The following is a 24,323-nucleotide window of genomic DNA, read 5'->3' as shown; positions in this document are numbered from 1 at the left end:
ACTTATTAAAACTTTTCTTGACTATTTGGAAAACTATCTGGATAAAAGCATGCTATTTCTTTGAGGTTTTTTTTTATATTTTTTTTTACATAAGGTATATAGAATCTCATATAATAATCTTTATTTGATAATAAATAATTTAACCCCTATGTTGTGATTGGGCCAGAGAGGTTTTTCTTTTTCTCGAAAATATTAGTTAATGTTATCGCATTGGACTAAAATTGACTGACTTTGCTCACACTGGGTATATATTTTCCAATTTTTGGGGCATAATTTTTTCTACCTTGTTCCCAGTCAAAAATAACCAGACTACAGCCTACAAAAAATTGCTTATATCTCTTGTTATGCTATATTATCACCAAATATTGGATTCAATCTTTTTGTCAACTTGTTTTCTTTTAATTAAGACAGGTTTTGTATTTCTTTTTGGAACTAATTGATCGTAGGCCTCGTTGATCTGAGCATAACAAGAGATTTATAAGCATTTTTTTTTGTATAGGCCAGTCATCTTTGACTGGGAACACCAGACTTTGTTCCATTTTGTACAAAATAAAAGCATTTTAAACAAACTTCCTGGTTAAACATTAAACAGTGCAATGTGATACACAGTGCAATGTTTTATATATATTTTGTTGAATATTGACAAATTTATCCACAAATAATGCTTTTTCACTCAAAAACTGAGGTCCAAGCTCAGATCAACGAGACCTACAATCAATCCGTTTAAAAAATAAATACAAAACCTGTCCTAATTAAAAGAAAACAAGTTGACAAAAATATTGAAACCAATATTTGGTGATAATATAGCATAACGAGCGCTTTACGAGCAATTTTTAAAAGGCTGGTAATTTCTGACCGGGAACACCAAAGGTGTTAGTACATACAGGGTTTTCAACACAGTGTAAGGGTAAAAAAACAAAAACAAACCAAGATCATAAAATTTGAGCAAAACCCATGCCTAATTCCCACCCTAACTAGTCTTAAGATGTCTGATTTGTTGTCTTAACTGATTCTTATCAAACCCTGCTAAAACAGAACATATTGTTCATGAGGATTCCACAGCATTCTTGATATAAACAACATCATCTAGCGTATGCTGTTCAGAAGTCCATTTGACACTCTGATGTAATTCTGTTAATGTTTAGGGCATGTACCAAACTTGTTGTGCAACAAACCTTAGTCATGTTAGACATATTTGGTTTGAAGTAAATAAAAAGAAAACTGTGAGCGATAAAATGGATCAAAGTTGTGGTCCATATATGTATATTCTCAGAGGTAACCTTTTAGGTTTCTTACTTTGATGTTATATATACAAGTGTTCATAGATGACTGAACTCATATACTGTATGTCAGAATCCTTGTGAGATGTCCAGAGCCTCTTTTTCTGATGTAAATAAAAGGCAAAAGGGGAGTGTGACGGGGAGCTTTATCACAGAAAGCACTAAGTAGACAGACATGCTCTCTGAAAAAATTACCTGGTTTACTTTATGTTACTTAAGGTTAAACAAAGCAGACTGAAAAACCACACAATGCATAAACTTACAGTGGCCTCCAATTTTGTTTTTGAGGAAATGTGACGGTCATGCATTAAATATCGAATTATCTAATAAATGACTTCAAAAATGGAATAACACAGTAACACACTTTTCAATCAAAACATTTCGTGGTTAGATTTAAAATAATAATAAAACAGCAATGGAGAGCAATATTTGGACACTTGTGTCCATAAAGTTAATGTTGTGAGCTACACATGTGACCTTGAGTTGAACTCAATCAATGAAATTTACACAATTTAAGTGTGACTTAAGTGTCCAAATACAGGGAAACTTTATCTAAATTTCTAAGATACTCTGATGCCAAGTGACAAATAACTTACTAAAAATGCTACAGTAAATGACAAACCATTTGGAATGCTTATGTAATTGTAAACATCCAAATGTCAAGCTTCTGACCGCATTGGAGTAAACCCCATAAGAGTTCACTTGCAAGCAAACCTGTCCGATACTATCTGTACAACTGTGATCACATTGCAACACATTACAATCCTCATTAATATCTAATATAAATCAATGAAAATGAAAAGCCATTCCACACGCAGACTGAAACTTAGCATTTAAAGTGCCTAAGGTCCATATTTGACTGTTTGAGTGGAGGGAGATCATGAGAACAGATGATGATGATGCAAAGAAGCTTACAGTGTGACATCTGGGTAGAGGATTGCATAATGTAAAGAGGACAGACAGGTGGGAGGCACAAGCTTGAGTAAATCAGTGAGCCGCCAGCCGTGACATCCTGTCAGTCAGAACCTGTAGGTTTTGTGGTTGTGCACGACTGTCTGTTATTTTGAAGACTGCATTAATGTTAAAGTCACTGCCGGAAGTTGCGAGTGCGACCGACAATTACTTCAGTATTGTGACCTATGATTGTGACGTATTTCCCAGAGTGAAACTGAATATTGAATGAGAAAAATAGAGGGCGTGGCTTGTTTTTCTCCCCTGGGAATCTAGAAAAGTGGGCGTTCTTTCAGCTCGCTGTCAGAGCTCGCAGCAGACTTACAGTTGGAGGGAATGTTCTACCCAATAAGCCTTCAAACTGACGTCATCAGAGAGGGAAAGCCATTCCAGAGGGGAAGTACATTGAATGAATGAGTGAGTGAGTGAGTGAGTGAATAAAGCATTAAAGCGATACTCCTCCCAAAAATGAAAATTCTGTCATCATTTACTCACCCTAAAGTTGTTGCAAACCTGTATGAGTTTCTTTCTTCTGCTGAACACAAAGGAAGATATTCTGAAGAACGATTGGAACCAAACAGTTGTTTGGCACCATTGACTTCCATAGTAGAAAAAAAAATACTATGGAAGTCAATGGTGCCAAAGTTCCAATCGTTCTTCAAAATATCTTCCTTTGTGTTCAGCAGAAGAAAGAAACTCATACAGGTTTGCAACAACTTGAGGGTGAGTAAATGATGACAGTATTTTCATTTTTGGGTGGAGTATCCCTTTAATGTAGCGCTTTACTATTACTGTGCACCCAAAGCGCTTTACAATCATTTCAGGGGGGTCTCCTTCAGATTTTGATCAAAGATTACAAAGACAATATTTTTTTGTGAATCAACTTGCACCGATGAATTGTTCACCACAAGACTAGTAATGTGCACTAACAAAGTAAATTTTGATTTCATGCTGACTTTAAGGCCTGTAAAGAAACTGCAGTTAAAATGTAGTAGGAAGCCTTTGCCTCTGGAAATATCCCTCTGCATACCAAACACCTTAAAGCATGTAGTAAAAAATGTGATGGCATGTGTCAAGTTGAGGCCTGAAAATGCCTGAACAACTTCAAAACATAATCATTAAACATGAACATAATGTATCATTACACCTCCTTTACACTGTTATGCCTTAAGGTGTACAGTATTATTCTAATACTTTTGTTATTATTGTGCTTTCTTTAGGGCTTGAGAAAAATACCATATAAAACTGTTTAGTTGATTAATTTGACCCCATCTTTAACCTTGCCAGATGCAAAATATGACAAGCATATGGGTTTTGAGTCATGTAGCGGCAAAAAAAAAAAAAAAAAAATTCAGACAATCATGAAAAACAATTACAATCAATACAAATCATGTTAGTGGTAATGTACATAATTTAATGGTAATGTAACACAAATGGCTTTTATTATTCGTTTTGTTAGATACAGGTGATCTGATTTTGGACCAATGGTCTAGGTCAGGGGTTCTCAAACATTTTGGAGCCAGGGACCCCTTACAGGGGAAAAACATTTCCAAGGACCCCCTCATATTTATAACAGTGACTGAGCCTAAAGTTAATGTGGGAGCGGTTAATTAAATATTTTGACACAAATAGTCTCCACCCAGGGTCATATGCAGGGTTTTCTAAATAGCATACTGAGGTCCCAAAAGTGATCTTGCTAGGGGGGTTGGCCCGAGGAATTTTAGATTTTCTTGATCTACACGTGCATTTTAAGGTGTTTTTAAGGCCAAAAATTTTACTTTTATTCTTGATATACCCAGAAAGAATGGAAGTGCAATGTGACAACATGTCCCATAGGTGGGGCACATGGTAACATGACCATATGACAGATTAAAATGTTATCTGATCTAATCAAACAAATATACAAGACAAACAAAAATATTTTCTCAATAAAATACAATTAACTTTTTCATATAAAATAATGGCATTTTAAAATAATTAAAAATAAACTAATTTTTGAGTTTGACAACGAACACACAGCTATATATTACAACATAGTTCAAAACATATTCATTGTAACGCAGTGTGACAACATGACCCACTTGCACAACTGGGATTTACGTTGTGCCCCGCTATCCCCTATATTTCCTTTCCCGGTTGATACTTTGTCTTTGCAAACTGATTGTTTCTGTCGTTCGTTTAAAACTTCTATCTAAAACAGCTGTTTAGTTTAGCGATTTACATCTTATCTCGCACTTTATGACCGAATAACTGAAGCGTCATGCGGAAATTCGCGCTCGGCTTGCAGCTTCTGTGAACATAAACCCGCCTACTTTGATTTAATCTCCGACTCAAACATTTTGACATTGACGAGCGCTGTTAGTCTGCTGAAACCGCTCAGATGAGAAGGTCAGTTATCATCGCGATGTTTAATATCCTTGCAGCACCAAATTAGAGTTAATATTAGGCAATTATTTCACAACTTTCATTATACACATAGAAAAATTACAGAGGCCCGGACCTCAGGGACCTCAATTGTGGGTATAGGACCCTGTCCCTATGCACAAATTTATAATTTACTGTATTTTCCAGAAAATAAGTTGCACCTGAGTGTGTAATACTTTGTTGCGCTCTTGAGGCGTAGTAGGCCTACTTCCCCTCACTCCACAGCAAATCCTTAAATTAATGGTATTCAGAACAAAACGAGAATGAAAAATTATACTATTAATAGATAATAATACAAATAATAATAATAATACTATACAGACAACATTTATTTAAAACATCAAGTCTAAACGAATTAAGTTGAATCGAAACTGAAACTGCAGACGTTGGGCTCGTGCATCTCTCATTCGGTCCAAAGTTTCCATATTTGCGATGTAGCCTAACATTTGGATGCTTAACTATTTATGTAAAGAAAGCTTCATGCTTCAGTCCCAATATAGGCCTAGGCCTACACGTATCAGCATCTTCACATGCGGAGAAATGAGATTGGAACAACAGCAAGTCGACAGTATATGATTGACCGTCACTGCCTTCATAGTGTAGCTACAACAGACAAATTAAATTAAGTAGAACTTTTTATAAGTTCGGTGAGTATTTTATTTTGATAATGAAGAGGTTTTGATGTCAAATTAGCAGTGCTAGAACTGACATATTGTGCGCGCACACGAGACGCCGGCGCGAACACTTGGATTTTTCCTCAGCAGTGGAAACAAAGGAATACTCTTATTTATGGTCATACAGATAAGAGTACATCATTCAAAACGGCAAAGTGTCTATTTTTTATTTGTGTATACATTAAAAATGACTACAAAATGTCATGCCTTTTAAAAATAAAGAACACAACAGGATGCGCGTTCTGCCGTCTCTGTCTCCTTTCTGGCGCACGTGCCCAAAAATCGATTAAAAAATCAAAAAAAATTATTATTTGACATTAAATGCATTATATAAGTCACTTTGGAATAAATAGCAAGTTTTCAGATGCTAAAGAAAACATGACTTATAGTCGGGAAAAACGGTAGGCTGTTATAAATTTTTTCGCGGACCCCCTGGCTATAGTTCACGGACCACCAGGGGTCCGCGGACCCCACTTTGAGAACCACTGGTCTAGGTGTTATTTTATTTACAAATTGTTTTCTGTGTTAGAACAAATTTTGCCCGAATATTGCCCAGGAGGTTTGGGGAATATCAAGTGGCAAACAATGCTAATTGGAATGACAGTTAAATATTACTGACAAACTAGCACAGATAACTTCTGAGTAAAAGCCTCTTCATGAACATATCAGTGGTAGGGCCTACTGTTCTGTGTAACACATATGTGAAACACAGGATAAACTGGCTTTTAAATTTTCTCTGGAAGAACACACCTTTCATTTACAGCAATGTGTCACTTAATGACAATACAAATCCATTATCTATTCTATCTCAAAACATATAAAACAGCAGTGCATTCGATTATCAGCCTGAACAGTATAAAACCGTAGTAACAATCTTTATACAAGCTGAAATAGTAAATTAAAGCCAAATTTTATCAACTGATTCGGTGCAAGGAAGATTCAAATGACGACTGTTTTGTCAGGGCGCTCAGGAGAAAACAAGTCCTTTTGTGCACAAACACATACACAATATAAAAATAATTTCCATTTCGTACAGAAAAATCTCATAGTTCACATTATTTTGGAATCATTTTGTTTTTTACATTCATTTGAATTTGAAAGGTTAAAAATGAACAGAGGTACAAGTATTCATCCTGGCCTTTATTTATGAGGACAAGAGGGACGTTGCCTGCTAAACAGGTCAGGCACATAGGTTAGGCTGTAACTAATCTCAATGTCAAGCCAATCTGACAGCAACCAGATGATCTGAATTAGAGAGATTCCTAACAAAATAAGGTTGAATCACAACCAAATCCATGATCGCTACATCAAATTCAACGAAATTCATCTGCTTCACACTTAGAGGTCATCATAGAGGTCGTTCGCAGTGAAGAACATATGCAAAGCAGGAAATGAACCAGGTGGAAGTTAATAAACAGTCAAATGTATCACGTTGCAGACAAATGCCTTTCACTATTTCAAAGATATTTAACTCTATACATTTCTGGGCAACATTTCACCTCAAATTCAAAATAACAACAAATATATATTATATATTCTGCATGAAGAATTTTGTCTATTTACATTTTTATTTTATTTTTTGCACAATTAAGCACATTTCCTCCCAAAATTCTCATTATCATACTGTTTCTGGGTGTTTTACTTTTACTGTATTTCTATTTAAATCAGCTCACATTAAATAAACTACAAGTACTACCAAGATGTACAAATAATTTAGTTAGTTAAACACAATTTAGTAAATATATAATTTGTGTGTGTGTCAGTCATGAGAATTTAGAAATGTTCTATTACATTGATGAAAATTGGGCAGAGAAAATGTACTTAGTTGTGATTAAAATAATGTCACAATTTAAAAAATGTTAATGGTCCAAAATAGGCTTTAATTTTCTATAGGTAAAAATATAATTACTGATTTCTTTTGATTTTGGGGTGTATGACCTGGTGTATTAAACCTTTTGACAGGTTTAATGAGATTCATGATTCCACTTGCCTCTATGTTTGCTTGTGAAATTCTTAAAACAAGACAAGCCTAAATCTATTTGAATGCAAACAGGAATCAGCACAGGAACTACTAACCCGAGTAAATGTTCCTCTTCTATAATATTTGTGTCATGTTTCAGAGCTAAAACAGAACCTGACAAAACACGTTGAATCCAAAGCCTGGATTCACGGTTTCAGAACATAGAAAAAGAGCAACTTTGTGCTAAGCACAGATGTCCTTCTCCTGCTTTTGAGCGTGTAAACGATCCAGGCCTTGATTTTTTTTTTTTTTCTATGGCTGGTTTTAAGTGACAACAAACAAAACAGCACCCATGATAAGGCTGGCAAGGCGTTCACAGATACAAAAGGTCTGACGGTAGAATCAAAATGAACAATGACCTCTGGTGAAAAATCATTCAATAAAACTGTTTCAAAATAGCAGTTTGGCAAGTTCCAGCAGGAAGGATTCTGCAAAAAGAGTTCATAGTTCAAAACTTGTCTATTCCTATGGCAACAGGTGGAACAACTGGGCCATTCTGCCAATAAAAAAGGCTTTGTTGTGATATTGCTCTTTTTCTTGGTTCTCTTCTCGCCTAAAGACCAAAATGAAAGGCTTCATTGATTTCAATGAAACATTACACATGGATTAAACATGAGAAACTGGTTCTTACATCGCTAGCAGCTAAACTGTAGCACATATTCTTGTTTGTTTGGATTTTTTACTAAAGGCAGTCAAACTGCACAATCAGGGCACTTGGCATGTGTGAACAGAGTTGGCTGGCATCTACAGACTTAGCAGGGGCGAATGTGAACGCACCGAGGCGCACAGACAGCTGTTTAGATGTTAACGCCCATCTCATTGTCCATCATCGCCGATTTGGACGGCCCAAATCCGAGGACGAAGAGGCCCTTCCAAAAGCTCACCGATTCATAGCATGAACAAACCCTTTCCTAATGAGGGCTTGTGCTGGCTAGCTAGATACCGGTAGTTTCTCTCAGCCCTCTGCTGTTGGCACACTTGCGTGAACCCGCACACATGGATGCATGCATTTCGAAACATTATAAGGAGCCTTGCGAGTCAGAATCTTCTTGCTGAAAGAGAACTTTCCCAGAATTTGTCCCCTGCCCTCTTCCTCGCTCCGCGGCCCCGTTGATCTCTCCCAACGGCAAGTAGGAGTAGTCCGCCCTCTTTTTGCGCGCTTTGCATTTTCTGCACGTCTGGATAAGGTTACCGGCGAGGCTGGCCAGCAGCGACGTTGCCAGGATTGCGCAGACAACCAGCCAGCTTTGTCTGCACACACATAAACAAAACACTCTCAGGGTGAGGAGTTGCACTTTGACCTCTGACTCCACCGCTGCTGCCCACAGCCTCCACAAAGCACTTGACTGCAACCATGGAAACACTGTACAATCCCTAACTTGCATGTGAAAGGCTGAACTGACTAATAAATTCATCTGTGCCACTCCACTGCCACAGAGCTGTTTATCAGTACAGTCTGGGCACTTGGTTCAGACTTGTCTGAAAGCCCGTTCTGCTAAACGGGCCTGGAATTTGTCAGAGTGAATTTCCTTGGTAATAATCAAGTTACTCAAACACGCAGATAGGGAATGGTATAATGACAAGTTATTTGAGATAACAGATTTTTACCCCCTGTTGTGGAAACTGTGGCTTTAAGGCATAGGAAAAAGCATGTCATATAATTGTACCCGAGATTAGTTTTTAAAATAGAAACATTTCCACTCTAAAATGAATCAGATGATCACTAAATTGTTTTCAACAAATGCACCATGCAATTGATTGATTTATTCAAAACCACCTGTTCTAAAACAACAACTCAATACTTCATATTCGATTAAAATGTATATAATAAAACAATAAATATGCATTTAAAAATATATGATTTACATTTTAAATGATTGAATAATATATATTTTAGTCTATATAAAATATTGAGTTGTGGTCTTCAAATATATTATATTTTCTGAGTCAATCATTTCAGCTCCATCACATTAAAAATGGAGAAACATTTATTTATATTTTCTATGATTATCACCTAGAAACACCAGAAAAACTAAATGTCTGCTGCATTATATATATATATATATATATATATATATATATATATATATATATATATATATATATATATATATATATATATATATATATATATATATATATATATATATATATATATATGTTATACTAATTATATTTTTTTATTGTAATGGAATGCTATTCTTACATATTTATGATACATATTTTACATGACCATTTATATCATTTTTGTATCTGACTGTAGAGACATACTAAGTCATTAAAAGTTGACCAAATGGTTTGTTCTTTGACTCAAGAAGCAGTGAGAGGACACATCCTGGATGTTGTTATGGGGTGTGTGCGTGTGTGTTTGGAGCACTTACTCAGATAAATAGCGTCTGGGAGCATGAGATTCCTCCTCTTGTCTCCGTTCCTTCCACATCTGTGTAGCCAGACAGTGACCAGCTAAAAGTATGTGGGGAAAAACACATTTTTGAATCAAATCCATTTGTTGGGACAACAGCTCTCCTCTAAAGGCATATTTTGCCTTTTCCCCCTTTCCTAACTTCAGATTTAACTGTGGGAAACAAAGTGCAAGTGCAACTGTTTTTGTTGTTGTTGTTGTTTTTGTTGGTAAATCAGTGCTGTGTATTACTATCAATGAAATTACAGTTATTGATGAACATCTAAAATGTGCCTCTAGAGTAAAGGTGCGGTCACATGTGAAAAATGAGAGACAGATCTTTGCTGGACTCCAGTCTACAGGTCTAATACAGCTTGTGTTGCCCCATTATTCAATAACAGCTTTTGGAAAGCTTGCGTTACATATATAGTTTTTGATATAGTATGTTTTCATTATTTAAAAACCTCCAGAAAAGGTCCATCTGATTTTCTCATGATATGAAATCTTTCACATGGAGCGAATAATGGAGATGGCTGTCACCCTGAAGAAAGGGAGAGATAAGCAGAAAGCCGTTCTCGTGCAAAGGAGACGGGAGATTCCAATCGTAATGAGCCTGTGGTGTCAAGTGAAGAGCCGTTCCTTAACTCCAGAGCACAGGGGGCTCGGGGCTTTTTATTTCTCTGCAGGGAAGCTTGAGAAAGCATCTTCTTCTCACATTAAATGACAGAGGTCAGAGAGTTAAGATAGAACGAGCTGACAGGTTCTGGTCTTGACAGATTATCTGTCGCAGAGGTCATCACTAACACAAGGGGCTGTTGGATAGACTGTGATTCTCCAAGGTCTCTTTTCTCAACACCCCAGACCCCCCCTCCCAGCTCCACAAACAACCAGTAGCTTTGTTTATCAGAGACTGTTTGAGTATGTGTGCAAATTTGAGTAGAGAGGATTCAATCATGTTATGGTGAATGAGCAGACAGAGAAAGGGAAAGTAGATATTTTGAAGAATGTCGGTAATCAAACAGTTAATGGGGCCCCATTGTATTTCTTTTTCCATTACATGGAAATCAATAGGGCCCATCAACTGTTTGATTACCCGTATTCTTCAAAATATCTTCTTTTGTGTTCAGCAGAAGAAAGAAATTCATACAGATTTGGAACAACTTGAGGGCAGGGCTCCAGACTAACTTTTCCACTGGTTGCACTGGTGCTACCAACTTTCTCAGTTGGTCGCACCAGCATATGATTTGGTCGCACCTTTTTTTTTTTTTTTGCTACATGCCATGGGATTAATCAATGCATGCTGAGCTGATGAATAGTGGTTTTACTGGACCAAGGTTAGCAAAGGCTTTCTGGGTTGCAGCATAAATACCTGTAATATATTATATAAAAACACATGTAATATATGGTAATTATCATTGCCAAATTCCAGGATTTTCATGGATTTTGGACAGTAATTTTAATCTGTAATTTTAATCTGTAATTTTAAGCATTTTACATTTGAATTATACAATCTATATATTTACATTTAAATTATATTATATCTATCTATCTATCTATCTATCTATCTATTATCATCTTTCTGTCTATTATCATCTTTCTATCTTTTAAAAATCATTAAACATTCAAATGTATGCATTACATTTTAAAATATTAAATACGCTGATACAGATTTTCGTTATCAAAGTTTATAGTTGTATCAAAAATCAGAAATCTCACACCTTACCTTCTGCATTTTATAATCATTTCCTTTTCCTCTGTGGAGCGATTACTCTCATCTAACCGCTGAAAAGACGTAGGAAGGGGCTCGGTGTTTCGTGAGACCTTTTCATTTTTATATGCCTTAATTCCTGAATTCCTAATTGGCGCGTTTCACCCTATTTTTTACAGTCTATGGTTTCACCATCAGTGTGCAATGCGCGTGACGTGTACGTTCGTCAATAAATAAACTGCACGTGTCTTGCGGAAGAACACTGTAGCCGGAGCTCCTTCTCTCCGTTAATGTCTATGGCGACTGGGTAACTCCGCAACCGAGCCGAGCCCGGGATAAAATAGTCAGAATATAAACACTTATTATAGGCGTACCGTAGTGATTCAGGATAAGTCAAAAACACGGTTTTGAAAATGGATTCATGATGTACTCGTTCATTTTGAACATAAGTTACGTTACGGACTGCAGCAGCTGCTGATACAACGGCGTTCTGTTGCGCGAGCGTCCACTCGCACAAATGCGACCACATACAATTTTAACTCACACATTCTCAAAAAACGGTCGCAGTCTGGAACCCTGGAGGGTGAGTAAATATGACAGCATTTTCATTTTTGGGTGAACTATCCCTTTAAGCTTTTTTTTGTTTTTAATAATTGCATTAAATGGATGAGTTAAATGACCAGCACTAGTGAAAACATTTCCAGCGAATCACAGAAAAAAATGGAAGGCTCATAGTTCAGACAACTGGCGTACCATGTTCTATAGTGTGGACAGACACTAGCATTCGCACACATTTAGAAGGGCAATGAGGAATGCTGATGGCCAAACTATAAGTAGAGAGGGTTATGTTCTGAGGAAGTGTGAGCATTAAACTGATCTATAGAGACGTCACAGGGGGAATGTGTTGTTTACATGTCGTGTGAGTGCTAATAGGGGCTGTACCGCACCTCTGTGCAGACTGAAGTTTCTTTCCCCCTGGTATGTGGTATTGCAGCTTCCAGTGACAGAGTTGCATGGGCACATGTCGTGGCATTGGCACGGCTGCTTGCAGTTCAGTCCGTAGAATCCAAGAGGGCACTCTGGGATGACAAATAGAGCATGGTTAAAAAGTTAAAACTAGTCAGAGTAGATTTGCACCAAAAAAGGAGTTGCCTATTTAGGCACTATAATGTGCTCGCTCAAAATGTTGTTCTCACAGTACTCACCAATATTAAGCTGTTTTATATGATATATTTGACCAAAATGCACCACTGCATGCATGGATAAGCTACATATTATTCATGCTTATACGAGTATTCCATTGTTAGATTAGCAACATGCTAATGTCAAACTATTGGAATCAATAGTTGGGGGAACATAATTTCACCAAGTACAACATCTTTGTTGATCCTGGAACAACATTCCAATCAACCAATCAGATTTAAAGGAACAAGTTTACAGTTCTTGTCAAGTTTAGGCTTACAACCAGGGTTAGGACCTTCTACATCAGTGTAGAGGGAAATGATTCACCTATCATTTCCCTCTGATATTAAGGATAACTTATGAGTAGGGTTATGTTTATGGGTAGGGATAGAACTAAATTTTCAGACAGGAATGTTGTTCCAGGACCAACAAACTATGTTGATCCAGGAACATGTCTTACTTGGCTAAATCACCTCATTTGTGCACTGGCATTAAGTTACTGAACAACGTTTCAAATCAGTCAAATCAATGTAGAAAAAGTAATTTATATTCAATCAACACTTTTATCCAAAATAACGTGTTGCATTCAGGGTACATGTAAAAGTTTAGGCATCTCCTAAACATTTACCTGGAAATATATCATTTTCTTAAAGGGGTGGTTGATTGCGATTTCACTTTTTTCATTTTAAATAGTGTGTAATGTTGCTGTTGGTGCATGAACAGTATCTGCAAAGTTGCTGGACTGAAAGTTCAACGTATGGTCTTTTAAAAATCAGGAAGTTTAATGCCTACAAAAACGACTCTAATGGGACTACAACGAGATACTTCCCGGGTTTTATACGTAACTAACCCATAAATTTACATCAACCCTCCCTCCGGAATATGCAAAAAAGGGGGCATGGCCATATTTCTGCGGCTTTGTCGAAGAGGAAGAGTTCTAGTGGAGAGCTGTAGCCATGCCATCGAAAGTGTGTTATTTTCACCCAGCTGTCAGGTCTTCTGTGTTCGGGCTTCCCACGGACGCTGTAGTTCGTCAACAATGGCTAAAATTTATGTTTGATTATGTTCCTGAAAATTACAATCATAATTTAGCTCTCTGTGCTGCGCATTTTACGGAAGACAGCTTCCAGAATCTCCACAAATTCAATGCCGGATTCAACAAGAAACTGTTACTAAAACATGAAGCAGTTCCAACTTTAAAACCAGAGGCAGTTGTTGGGCCACAACCTGTAAATAAGACTTAATAATTTTAAATGTATTTGGATGTATAATTTCAGACTTAATGTTTTAGTTTTATCAAGGACGTAAACAAATGCCAGCGCTGGCTTTAGTAGCCACTTAGTTATGCTATTGCGTGTCTATGACAAACGCGTACAAACATTTTGGACCTGAATTTGTAATTATGTACTAATTTTGTAAATGTATTTTCCATGTATACTTTATGACGTAATTTTTCGATTTGATCAAGAACGTAAACCAATGCCTACGCTGTTTGTTTAGTAGCCAGTTAGTTCGATCCTATTTTGTGTGTATATGACAAACGTGTATAAAGTTCAAAAAAGTATATGTAATCGCAACAGCAAACTTCAGCTGCTGTTATCAGTGTACAGTATGGTTTGTTTACAGGTTTTATGTATTGTTTATCTACATACGTATTACTGTTATAGATATTTTAACACATTGCCACATGTACACCTAAAGAAAACGATACACAACACTGAGTAAACTAAGTTTTGTGAATAGATAAACGGTTGTTCATTATATCGATAAAACAATAACTTTAAAAAACGGTATTGCTCAGTCATTTATTCAGATATATTAAATGTTTAATCAGGAGAAAATCGTATCTAACAAGCAGCAGTAGCATTTTCATGTAACGTTAACAGCGTATCGAAATTCTTATATAATAATAGTAGAATAGAATCGAACAATAATAATTAAAAAAAATTTACCATTCAGAAACGTTTTGTAAGAGCCGTGTTTGGGGAGGTTCTGCTTGACTCTCTTCATTGCCGCTTTCTGGGTCTGATTCTGGCTCAAACTGATACGGCAGTATTGACACCATTATTTACATTTGACCAGAGCACATGCAACTTTCGCCCGTAAAGGTAATGGGTGTGAAGTTTCCGGACAACGTGCACTACGCACAGTACGCAGTTTAGCCAATTACAACACATCGGCCCAACTAACCAATCTGAGCCCATTGCCTGTTTCTGAGGGAGTGGTTTCATAGTCAACCGGTCATTCAAATGACAGAGGAGAAAGCGGCTTACAATAAAGGTGAATTTTATGAAAAATAAGGCTTTAAAAAAACAAAAACACAAAGACATGTTATATTGCACCCCATAAACGCAATCATGCAAAGAAAAAAAAGCAGTAAACCACCCCTTTAATACTTTCTTGCCACATTCACCCGACTCTCAGGACACTCAGTTGGACGTTAAATATGTTTATCAAATGTGGATCAATTGTTTATATACTAAAACCGGTTGAGATAAGACTGCATACCTTGCTCGCAGGAATCTCCATGGAAACCAGCAGGACAGATGCACCGTCCATGGACGGGATCACATGAGCCACCGTTTGTGCATGTGCATGACTGATTGCAGCCATCACCATAGAAACCTGCCACACATACTGCAAGGATACAGATGTTGTTCACTGTATTAGTATGAGGTACATTCAGATGAACATACTGGTTTAGAATCATTAAAATTTCTGACTGAAACAAATATGTTGCAACCAATAAAACACTTAAGTAATGATCTCCTAGTAAACAGCCAGTCAGAGCTTTATTTGATAGTTTGAAAAATCTGAATATGTGTGACAGCCAAGCTAACTTTGCCTTTACCTTGGCTACAGTTTAAACTCATCCATCCAGCATCACACACACATCCATCTGTTCGGAGACAGGGATAAGAAGAGACAAATAAAGAGAGAATGGGATTATTCAAAAATACTGCCTTTAATGCAAGAGCGTTTTCTTTGTCACATTCAAAACATTCAGTAACTATAAATCTAGAGATTTTAAAGAAACTAATTACAAGCATATAGGAAAATAAACTACAATAGAACAAAGACACAAACGAAATAGACCTACCTGAAAAACTTCAAGCATAAGAAATACAACATAAATTGTATAAAGTAATCAAATGCATAAGAAACACGTCATAATCTTCACTGTGTAAATTAAATATAGATTTATTCTTATTAAAGTTACAAAAGTGATTCAGTCAAGAGCAGTGAAGAGATTTTCTCTTTTAGGTTGTTTGATTAAAATGAATAACGACAGCAGGTAAATTTGGATGCTGTCACTTTAAGAGCGACTGCATGGATCCAATATACTTGTGCGCTTTCTTTCTCAACTGTTTACATTCACTTAAGACATAAATGACTGTGTTTACCTGCAAAGACATGGTCACTTTGACACTTAAGTATGTGTATTTAACCATTCAAGCCCAATTAGTCGGCAAAAAGCACTCAGTTCAGTTCTCACGCGCTTTATAAATAGTGTCTACATGTGCGCGCGCCTCTCAGACAGCGCTGAGAAACAGCATGCGTATAAAGCGAAATGAGTTGTCTTTCGCTGCTTACTGCACGTCAACGGTTTAAAATCACTTGTTTTTAAACCGCAATACCTAAAAACTCATGCAGACGATACGCTTTTGTGACGGCGTAGCACAGTAACGTCACATGATTGTAACCGTGAAAGAGACGATAGTCCAAATCTCTACCGGTTGACAAATTTCTACCGGTTACATTTTTTAAATTCTACCAGATACAAAATCGTGTATTCCAGTATATCGCCCACCCCCTAATTACAAGGCATAATTAATACATTTAAAAAATATTTCTATAATGTATTATATATATAAAGGCTTCAAGTAAAGTGTTGTTATATTTTCCTATTGTGATCTAAAGAAGTGTGAGAGCGACTCACTCTCAGTGCAGATCCCGTGCTCTCCGCATTCAGCCTGGCATGTGAGTTTGGCACATCCTGTCCCGCTCCAGCCCTGCTGGCACACACACTGGCCCTCCACGCAGCGCCCGTGGCCACTGCAGTCCTCCGGATGGCACAGCCTCTCATGAACACACAACACAGTGGATACCGGCCTTGGGCAGCGCCACTCCGGAGGTTCGCTGAAGGCGAAAATGTTGTGATCAAATTGACAGACGCACCACACTGTTGTTTGTATATGTGTATTTTTGCTGTTGCTTTTACACACCAGTGGTCTGAAGGGTAATTGGCCAGGGATCCGTTGAGGATGTAAGTGGCCGAGCCGCCTCCATCCAGATTAATAGCGTTAATGACATGCTGATCCTTCAGAAACTTTGCCACTTGCCAGAGGTTCATTCTGCAAAGACAGTAGTTTATTAAACACACATAAATCAAACTGAAAGTGAACCCCTGGTATACAGTACAAATGTACAGCACTCTCCATTCTGATTTAAATGGCTCACTGTGGTTTGAATAAACTTTTTAAAACTAAGCTGAAATTTATGAAAACTAAGCTGCAAAAAATGATCAGAAATCAGATGTCACAACTATGAGAATACGAATGATACGCAAATTAGCCATAAAAATGGTTATTTATATAAAGATCTTGTATGTTTAATTTTATGTAAGTGCAAATTTAAGTGAGTTTAATCAATTGACCCAAAATCAGAGACAAGACTACACTGCCGTTCAAAAGTTTCTGAAAGAAGTCTCTTATGCTTAAACAGGTTTTATTGAATTGATCTAAAAACAATAATAATGTAATAAATTATTACAATATAAAATTAATTTAATAAAATGTAATTTATTCCTGTGATGTCAAAACTGATTTTTCAGCAGCCATTACTCCAGTTTTCAGTGTCACATGGTCCTTTCAGAAATCGTTCTAATATGCTGCTTTGGTGCTCATTTCTTATTAAACATTTTTTATTAAGAATTGTGCAGCTTACTATTTTTTTTGTGGTAACCAAGATAAATTTTTCAGGATTCTTTGATGAATAGAACATTCAAAAGAACAGCATTTTTTTGAAACAGAAACCTTTTGTAACATTATAAACATCGGATCACTTATTGACTTATTAATTATAGTATTAAATTCTCTCCAAAAAAAAAAAAAAAAAAAAAAAATCTTATTGTCCCCAAAATGTTTAATAGTATATTGTTTTTGCTGCAAGTAACCCTGAGTAGCATTACAAGTGCACTAAAGCGAAAACAGAAAATAAAAAGATAAAGTCTTGAATATGGCCTCACTGGAAAAATGATTCATATCTGCTGCTTTAGCTGCTTCTTGATCAATAAATCATTCTGGTTTAGTTTGTGTAGCATGCACAGACAGAGATCAATGTTTCCAGTGATAAACAGCTGACATCAGCTCAGGTTCAAAGTCCATTCTCACCCTCTCATATGCGTCTGACCATCGACGTGGAAGAGGATGAGTTTCCCCTCTGCATCGTGACCCACCGCCGTACGGGCAGATATCACATCCACAAAGTCTTGAAATTTTCCTGCAACATAAAAGATTAATGACTTATTAAATCTTATATTATAATATTTGAGTATGAATGTGAGAAGTACCTGAAGCAGGGTGTCTACAGATAAAAACAATTTATATTTAAGACTTTTTAAGACCTTTTTAATGCCACTTTGAATGAAATTTAAGACCAAACCTGTGATGGAAATACACATTATATTACAAACGTATATTTAATATTTAATGTTTAACCTAAGTAATTGAAAAATGTAATATTAACTACTTGTTTATTGAACTAAAATCAATGTTACATTTGCAATCGTGAGAATATTCAGCAAAATAGCTCCCGTCATGTTATGTTACTAAACTATATCATGTTATAAATAAAAAACTCAACATTTTGAATTTTTACCTCAGTATGTTTCTCATGTGTGTTTTTTTATGTGTGCTGCTCATTTGTTTTGATTTCTCACTATCAAATCTCTCACAGAGTATCAACAGCGCTACCAGAAATACATTATCATTATCAATCTCTGTTTATGTAATAAAATCATGATCATTCTTACGATTCGATGCTTCACTAGTTATTTGACGGACATTGGGTGCGTCAGACTGGAGAAATTTTAGCGGTAATGTGACCAGGAATATTTAAGACCCATCGAATCTGAATTTACGACATTTTAATACTTTTTAAGGCCTTTTATTAGAAAAACTTTATTTAAGACATTTTAAGATTTTTTAAGGACCCGCGGCCACCCTGTGAAGTCTGAACTACTGTTGAAAATACTTCTTTTTTTCCTGATATAGACTCTGGGGTCAAAATATGTTAGGGAGCCAGATAAACAAGCTTATTATATGGTCACACTTCAGACAGGATCTTGTCAAATCTTACCGGTCTCCTGTGTTTTGTCACATTCTGCCTGAATGCTCTCATTGATGTAGATCTCGCCGTTTCTCAGCAGCCACACCACCCCACTGATCAACTGCACAAAGGGATTTACCTGATCCAGTACATCATCCTCAGACAGGTAACTAAAAATATACAGGAAAAAAAAACACATGAAAGAGGGTGAGTGAGAAAGCGCAAATGAGACAGATCAAGATGAGGTGGTGCAGCCTGATGGTTAAAGACTTGGGCTGATAACTAAGACGCTGTACTGTAGGTTCAAACTCCACAAGTACTGCTCCTGATCAAGAAAACACCAAGAATATGTTTGTAGGTTTCTTTGATGAACAGTAAGTTCAAAATAAGTGTTTATTTAAGATGGAAATTGTTTGTAGCATTATAAATGTAACGGTAGAGTACATCACAACCCAACAAAACCACACTTGACAGATTGAACTATGGACGGAAGCAATGAAGGCACTTTCAAAAAGTAATAAATCCAGCAACTTCCTTTACAAAAAAGGTTGATGGTTTGGAAAGGCAATAAAGTATAAATATTAGCACAAACCAAGGCACATGGACAATGATTTGCTACTAGCTACTTACTACTATATTACTGCTAGCTAGACTTTATTTTAGTGGGAGAGAATGAGCATTTTACTTAACAAATAAAAAAAAACTCTCTATAAAAACAAATATTTTTTGGTCTGTTTTGCCAGAAGAGACTGTGTGTCTGTTAATGCTTAACTTTGTTTAAATGCTAGTTCACTCAAAGCTAACAGACATGAACTCAAAGCCACAAAATTTTAGTGACAATGTCCAGAAGGTCTTTCTCTAAAATAACTGTATTTTAATTCACTTTGGATACAAGCATGAGCTAAATGAAAAATAAGTAATCAGAAAAAAGCTAAGAAAAACATTTGATTTGCTAAGGATTATCAGTGCCAGCAAAGCCACACATAAACTTTACTGACAGCAGTTATGCTGTTTTAATTCCTTAAAGCTCATCCAGGTGAATGTCCAAATATGCTATGTAAACACCTTATCTAACGTTATAATGAATGACCGAGACACCCCGGGTACATGGAGTTCCAAAGTACTGGCTATTATTAAGAGCACTGGTGCGTTATGCAATATTGCCATGTTTTTGTAAGGTTTCTATTTTAGGAAACAGATGTTCTAAGGGCCCTGTGTTCCCACGACTGACTTCCTCCCAAATTCTGCACCCATATTTAGGTTGAGGTTAGTTCTGAAGGCAGCTACAGCACCCCTAGAGTGGAAGGAAACACTTTGTGCTTACAGACATATAGGCTACTAACATTTCACTGAGAATGAGGAAGTGCACTTAAGTACACTCTACTAAATAAATATCTAAAACTAAAAACTAAATCATATGTTTTAAGGGTGAGAGGATATTGACAGAATTTTTTTTTTTGGGTGAACTATCCCTTTAAGAGTGCAATACAGATATAAAAGCACAGCTTAATTATAGCCAGGTCAAAAGTACACCAGCACCCAACCAGGAGAGAGAGACTAGCTCAATTTTCTATTGTTTCTTCAGTCTCCACACAAAAACAAACCCTGTGGTAATGCAAAACATCACGAGGGCCAGGAGAAAGACTGCAAAGAGTGAAACCTCAAGCTATGCCCTTACCCAAACACTAGTGTCCCATCCTTTCTGATGCCAAACTGAGCATTTTGAATTCCTCCACTGCTCCTCACCAGCTTCCCATCACTTACGACATTCCCTAAACACTGCCCGGTGTGAGTGTTAAAGTAGCCTCCATTCTGGGCGATGAGGCACTTTCTAGTTTTGGCAGTGAGCTCCACCAGATCTCTGTGATTCCGCTCGCACCCTCCAGGGCCTCCTGGTTCCAGAATGGACACGGATCTCAGTGGGTCAAGCACCTCTGTGATATGGCCATTCGCCCATCTGTGAGCGCCAGAGTCATCGGCGATGTCGGAGATGAATATATTTGACTTGAACACTGGTGAGTTCAAGTGTTTGCTTGCTGCCCAGGTTTCGTGGGTTACGTTGCCATGGGCGATGGGCTGACAGTCTCTCACGTGGCGGTGAGAATGAGATGGCCCGTGGGATTTGGTGTAGGGTAACAAGAGGTCATCATCCAAAGAATGTCTGTCAAGAAAATGTGGAAAATTACCATGATTAAATCAGAGGAATAAAGAGCAAATAGAGTTTTTTAAGCTAGTCAGGTTAACTTGGAGCATATGATTCAGAGAGATGTCATAACTCATTCAGAGAGAACAGATCCCCATCCAAGTTGTACAAAGTAGCATGTGGATGTTGTTCACTGTTTTGCAGCGCAAGCACATTTTCATGCGTATATGTTCCTTTTAAAGAAACCTGCGATTTTGCATTTTTCTCAGTCTGAACCTAAGAATGTTATCCGAGGAAAAAGTCAAATCAATTAAGGAGCAGCAGATGTTTAGTCGTGCAATCCTTATGTAAGCCTGGGTTCAGTGTGTGGTTGCTGGGATCCTCTTACACTATGCAAATGCAAGATGCAAATTATCTGTAGATTCAGTTAGAGTAAAGTACTGTACTGCAAGTATTTGTACACAAAGCTTAATGCAACTTAACCAATAATGCTTTAAAAATAACTAGGCTAATTACTGGTAAATTGTGGTAAAAGTTCAAAAACAATTATTTTAACAATGTGTTGGAGCAAACGCACACCTTTTTGATGTGTAAGCTAGAGAAAAAAACTTTATATAGGCAAAGTATAACGGCACACTCGCTTCAGCATTTTATTTATTCCGATGTTTCCACCAGAATAAATAAAATGCTGAAGCGAGTGTGCCGTTATACTTTGCCTCTAAAGAGTTAAAAAACAGACAGCAAGGAATGCTGATTAATTAGGTAACTTTAAAATAAAAACTTTAAAACTTTAGGATCCCATCACTTAAAACTGACGTTGTAAATTATTTTTGTGAGTGAAAGAGTCTTAAAGGGGTCATATAATGCCATTTTTGTACAAGCTAGTATGATTCTTTAGGGTCTAAATTAAAAGTTTGTAATATACTTTAATTAAAAATTCTCATTAGTATTGTAAGAAAACACTTATTTTACTTGGTCAAAAACAGCTCTGTTTTCAGCACGCCGTTTCAGTGCATATGACTTTAAATGATAATGAGCTTTGCTCACCCCGCCTCTCTGTTCTGTGTACACGTTTGTAACACAATAACCATAACGCGTTGTTCAGTATAAACGTGGGATTATGAATTATATTGAGAACATCATACATAGAAAACATGCCGTAATGTACCCTGAGTGTAAACCTTAGACGCATTCATTGTGAAGCGTGAAGCGTGCAGCTAGCGATTTGCAAAGATTAATAATATTAATATAAAGTTTAATAAAAGGTTACACTCACTTCAGTTGTTCTAGAGGTTCAGCAGGAACACGAATAGCTGGTATGAGCATGAGCAGCTTCTTAGCAAAACCAGCTCATACTGACCCTCGTTTATAAGCAGTCTGCTGAGAAATGATTCGCGCAAACATGAGAGCATTGACGTTGCTCGTGGGGAATATTCCCTTCGAAAACAAACTCAGCCACTGCGTCTTCAGCGGTTCGGATTAAGGAACATTAAAATGACTGCTGTGTTCGTTATTACACCCAAGAACAGAACACCACAATCGCTTAGACGCCATTCTGCTCATAGACAGTGCTCCAGCATATCAACAATGACCGCGCCGGTCCGCGCAGACTATGATTGACAGCTCGCTCACGAGCGAGGGCGGGTCTGTGTTGAAACGATGCTGTCAATCAACAATCGTGGGAGGGGCTTCCGAGCATGTGACGTCACAAAATCAAACGGCTCAATTTGAGGCAGGGGAAAACATATAAGGAGATTAAAACAAAAACACTGGATGGATTTTTATCATTTTATGATGGTTGTGTACAGGCACTGCCAACACACATTTCAGTACAATCAACTTGTAAAAGTGCATGTACCATTATATGACCCCTTTAACATTCTAAGCTTAACATTCCACTTCATCTTGTGTTCTACATTTCATTTGGAACTCACATGTGAATGTCTAATACTTGACATAAATTTTTGCAGCATCCCTGCTTGTCAGTGTAGTGAGGCCAACAGGCAGTGGCATATTTCCTGACCTCAGGTTGTAGCATGGATTACATCTTTCAAACTGGCATAGGATAATGTACCCAAATGCCTGACTTCCACAACAATCTATGACTTATATTCTTCACCTCTACCCTCACCCTCACTGCTTCTATCCTCCTTGATCCTCAACTTCTTTTCTTACTACGACCTCATTTTCTGACGAACTGTAGTCCCTAATACTATCATCAAGACTTTCTGGAAAAGTACAGCTTTTCCTCTCTGTCTTCTATAAAACTTACTGATATCAACCTAAAATGCAGGCAAAAAAAGACTATTATACTGCCTGCCAGTACTGAACAATAGTGCCAGTTACACAGAAATACACTTTGCATGTATGAATGATTTTTTGTTTTTTATCTTTGCGTTGTTGTTTTTGCAAAATGTGCATTAAAAATGACAAAAAAACTTTAGAAGGTGCATTTGGATGTAAAATTATATGGTTTTAAATGGAATTTATATATATATTCTAGTCTAAAATGAACTCACTAAGAAACCTTGACACTGACAGCATGAGAACAAACACGTGCTAATGTCTCCTTCACCCTCTTGTTGCCAAAAATGTAAAGCACATGGTAAATCGATTTTAATTTTATTGGCTGAAGGGGATGTTATATAATATTATTACTAAAGTTATTATTTTATTTCTGTGGTTGAACATTATTATTGTATTTTAAATGCAATTTTCTTAGCGCCATTTATAAATGACGATGTCCCATATGGGTTAAGTCTTTTAGAATCAAAAGGGCTTATTGCAAAAGATTTGCTAAATAAGTTAAAACAACAAAATACATTAACTTTAAGAAGAACATCTTACAAAAATGTATCTAAATCCCCCAACCAGGCGTTTGGAAACATTATACAACTTCAAGAGTTTGATCAAAACTGCACTAACGTTACATGATACACGTCCTTACCGGATGTCTTTGCACTGGCACAAACATACTCCAAGACATATTAGAAACAAAGAAATCTGATCGAAATTCACAGACGGTGTTGCCATAAGACATATGTATAACACGTAAAAATAAAATAAGTTACTGTCCCGTTTCTAACTGCTTGCTTCGATGAACCTATTTTCATTTGCGTTGGTCATATGATGCAAATCACATGATCAAGCCAACTGATCTTATCTGTCAATCATTTATTCTCCCTGAGCGCAGACAAACAACTGTGCGAA

The 24,323-nt window shown here is 36.8% G+C and overlaps 2 protein-coding genes across 2 annotated transcripts in view; one reads left to right on the top strand and one right to left on the bottom strand.

Moving 5' to 3' along the window:
* plekhf2 (pleckstrin homology domain containing, family F (with FYVE domain) member 2) overlaps positions 1-24,323 on the top strand; it is a 218,134-nt gene that overhangs the window by 147,717 nt on the left and 46,094 nt on the right. The gene's annotated exons all lie outside the window — the stretch shown is intronic.
* On the bottom strand, positions 8,028-24,240 carry nagpa (N-acetylglucosamine-1-phosphodiester alpha-N-acetylglucosaminidase). Its single transcript, XM_056257038.1, has 11 exons — positions 24,061-24,240; positions 20,649-21,131; positions 19,001-19,140; positions 18,034-18,142; positions 16,867-16,995; positions 16,581-16,780; positions 15,492-15,539; positions 15,149-15,277; positions 12,406-12,537; positions 9,731-9,812; positions 8,028-8,600 (listed from the first exon to the last, which is right to left on the bottom strand). The coding sequence occupies exons 1-11, from the start codon at positions 24,144-24,146 to the stop codon at positions 8,369-8,371; spliced, it is 1,770 nt and encodes a 589-aa protein (XP_056113013.1). The 5' UTR covers positions 24,147-24,240; the 3' UTR covers positions 8,028-8,368.

This window comes from Rhinichthys klamathensis, unplaced genomic scaffold, assembly GCF_029890125.1.
Source record: "Rhinichthys klamathensis goyatoka isolate OS25496 unplaced genomic scaffold, OSU_Roscu_1.1 h1tg000006l_1, whole genome shotgun sequence".
NCBI classification, from domain to species: Eukaryota; Metazoa; Chordata; class Actinopteri; order Cypriniformes; family Leuciscidae; genus Rhinichthys; species Rhinichthys klamathensis.
The sequence above is the reverse complement of the archived record's forward strand: the minus strand, read 5'-3'. Positions and strand labels throughout refer to the sequence as shown.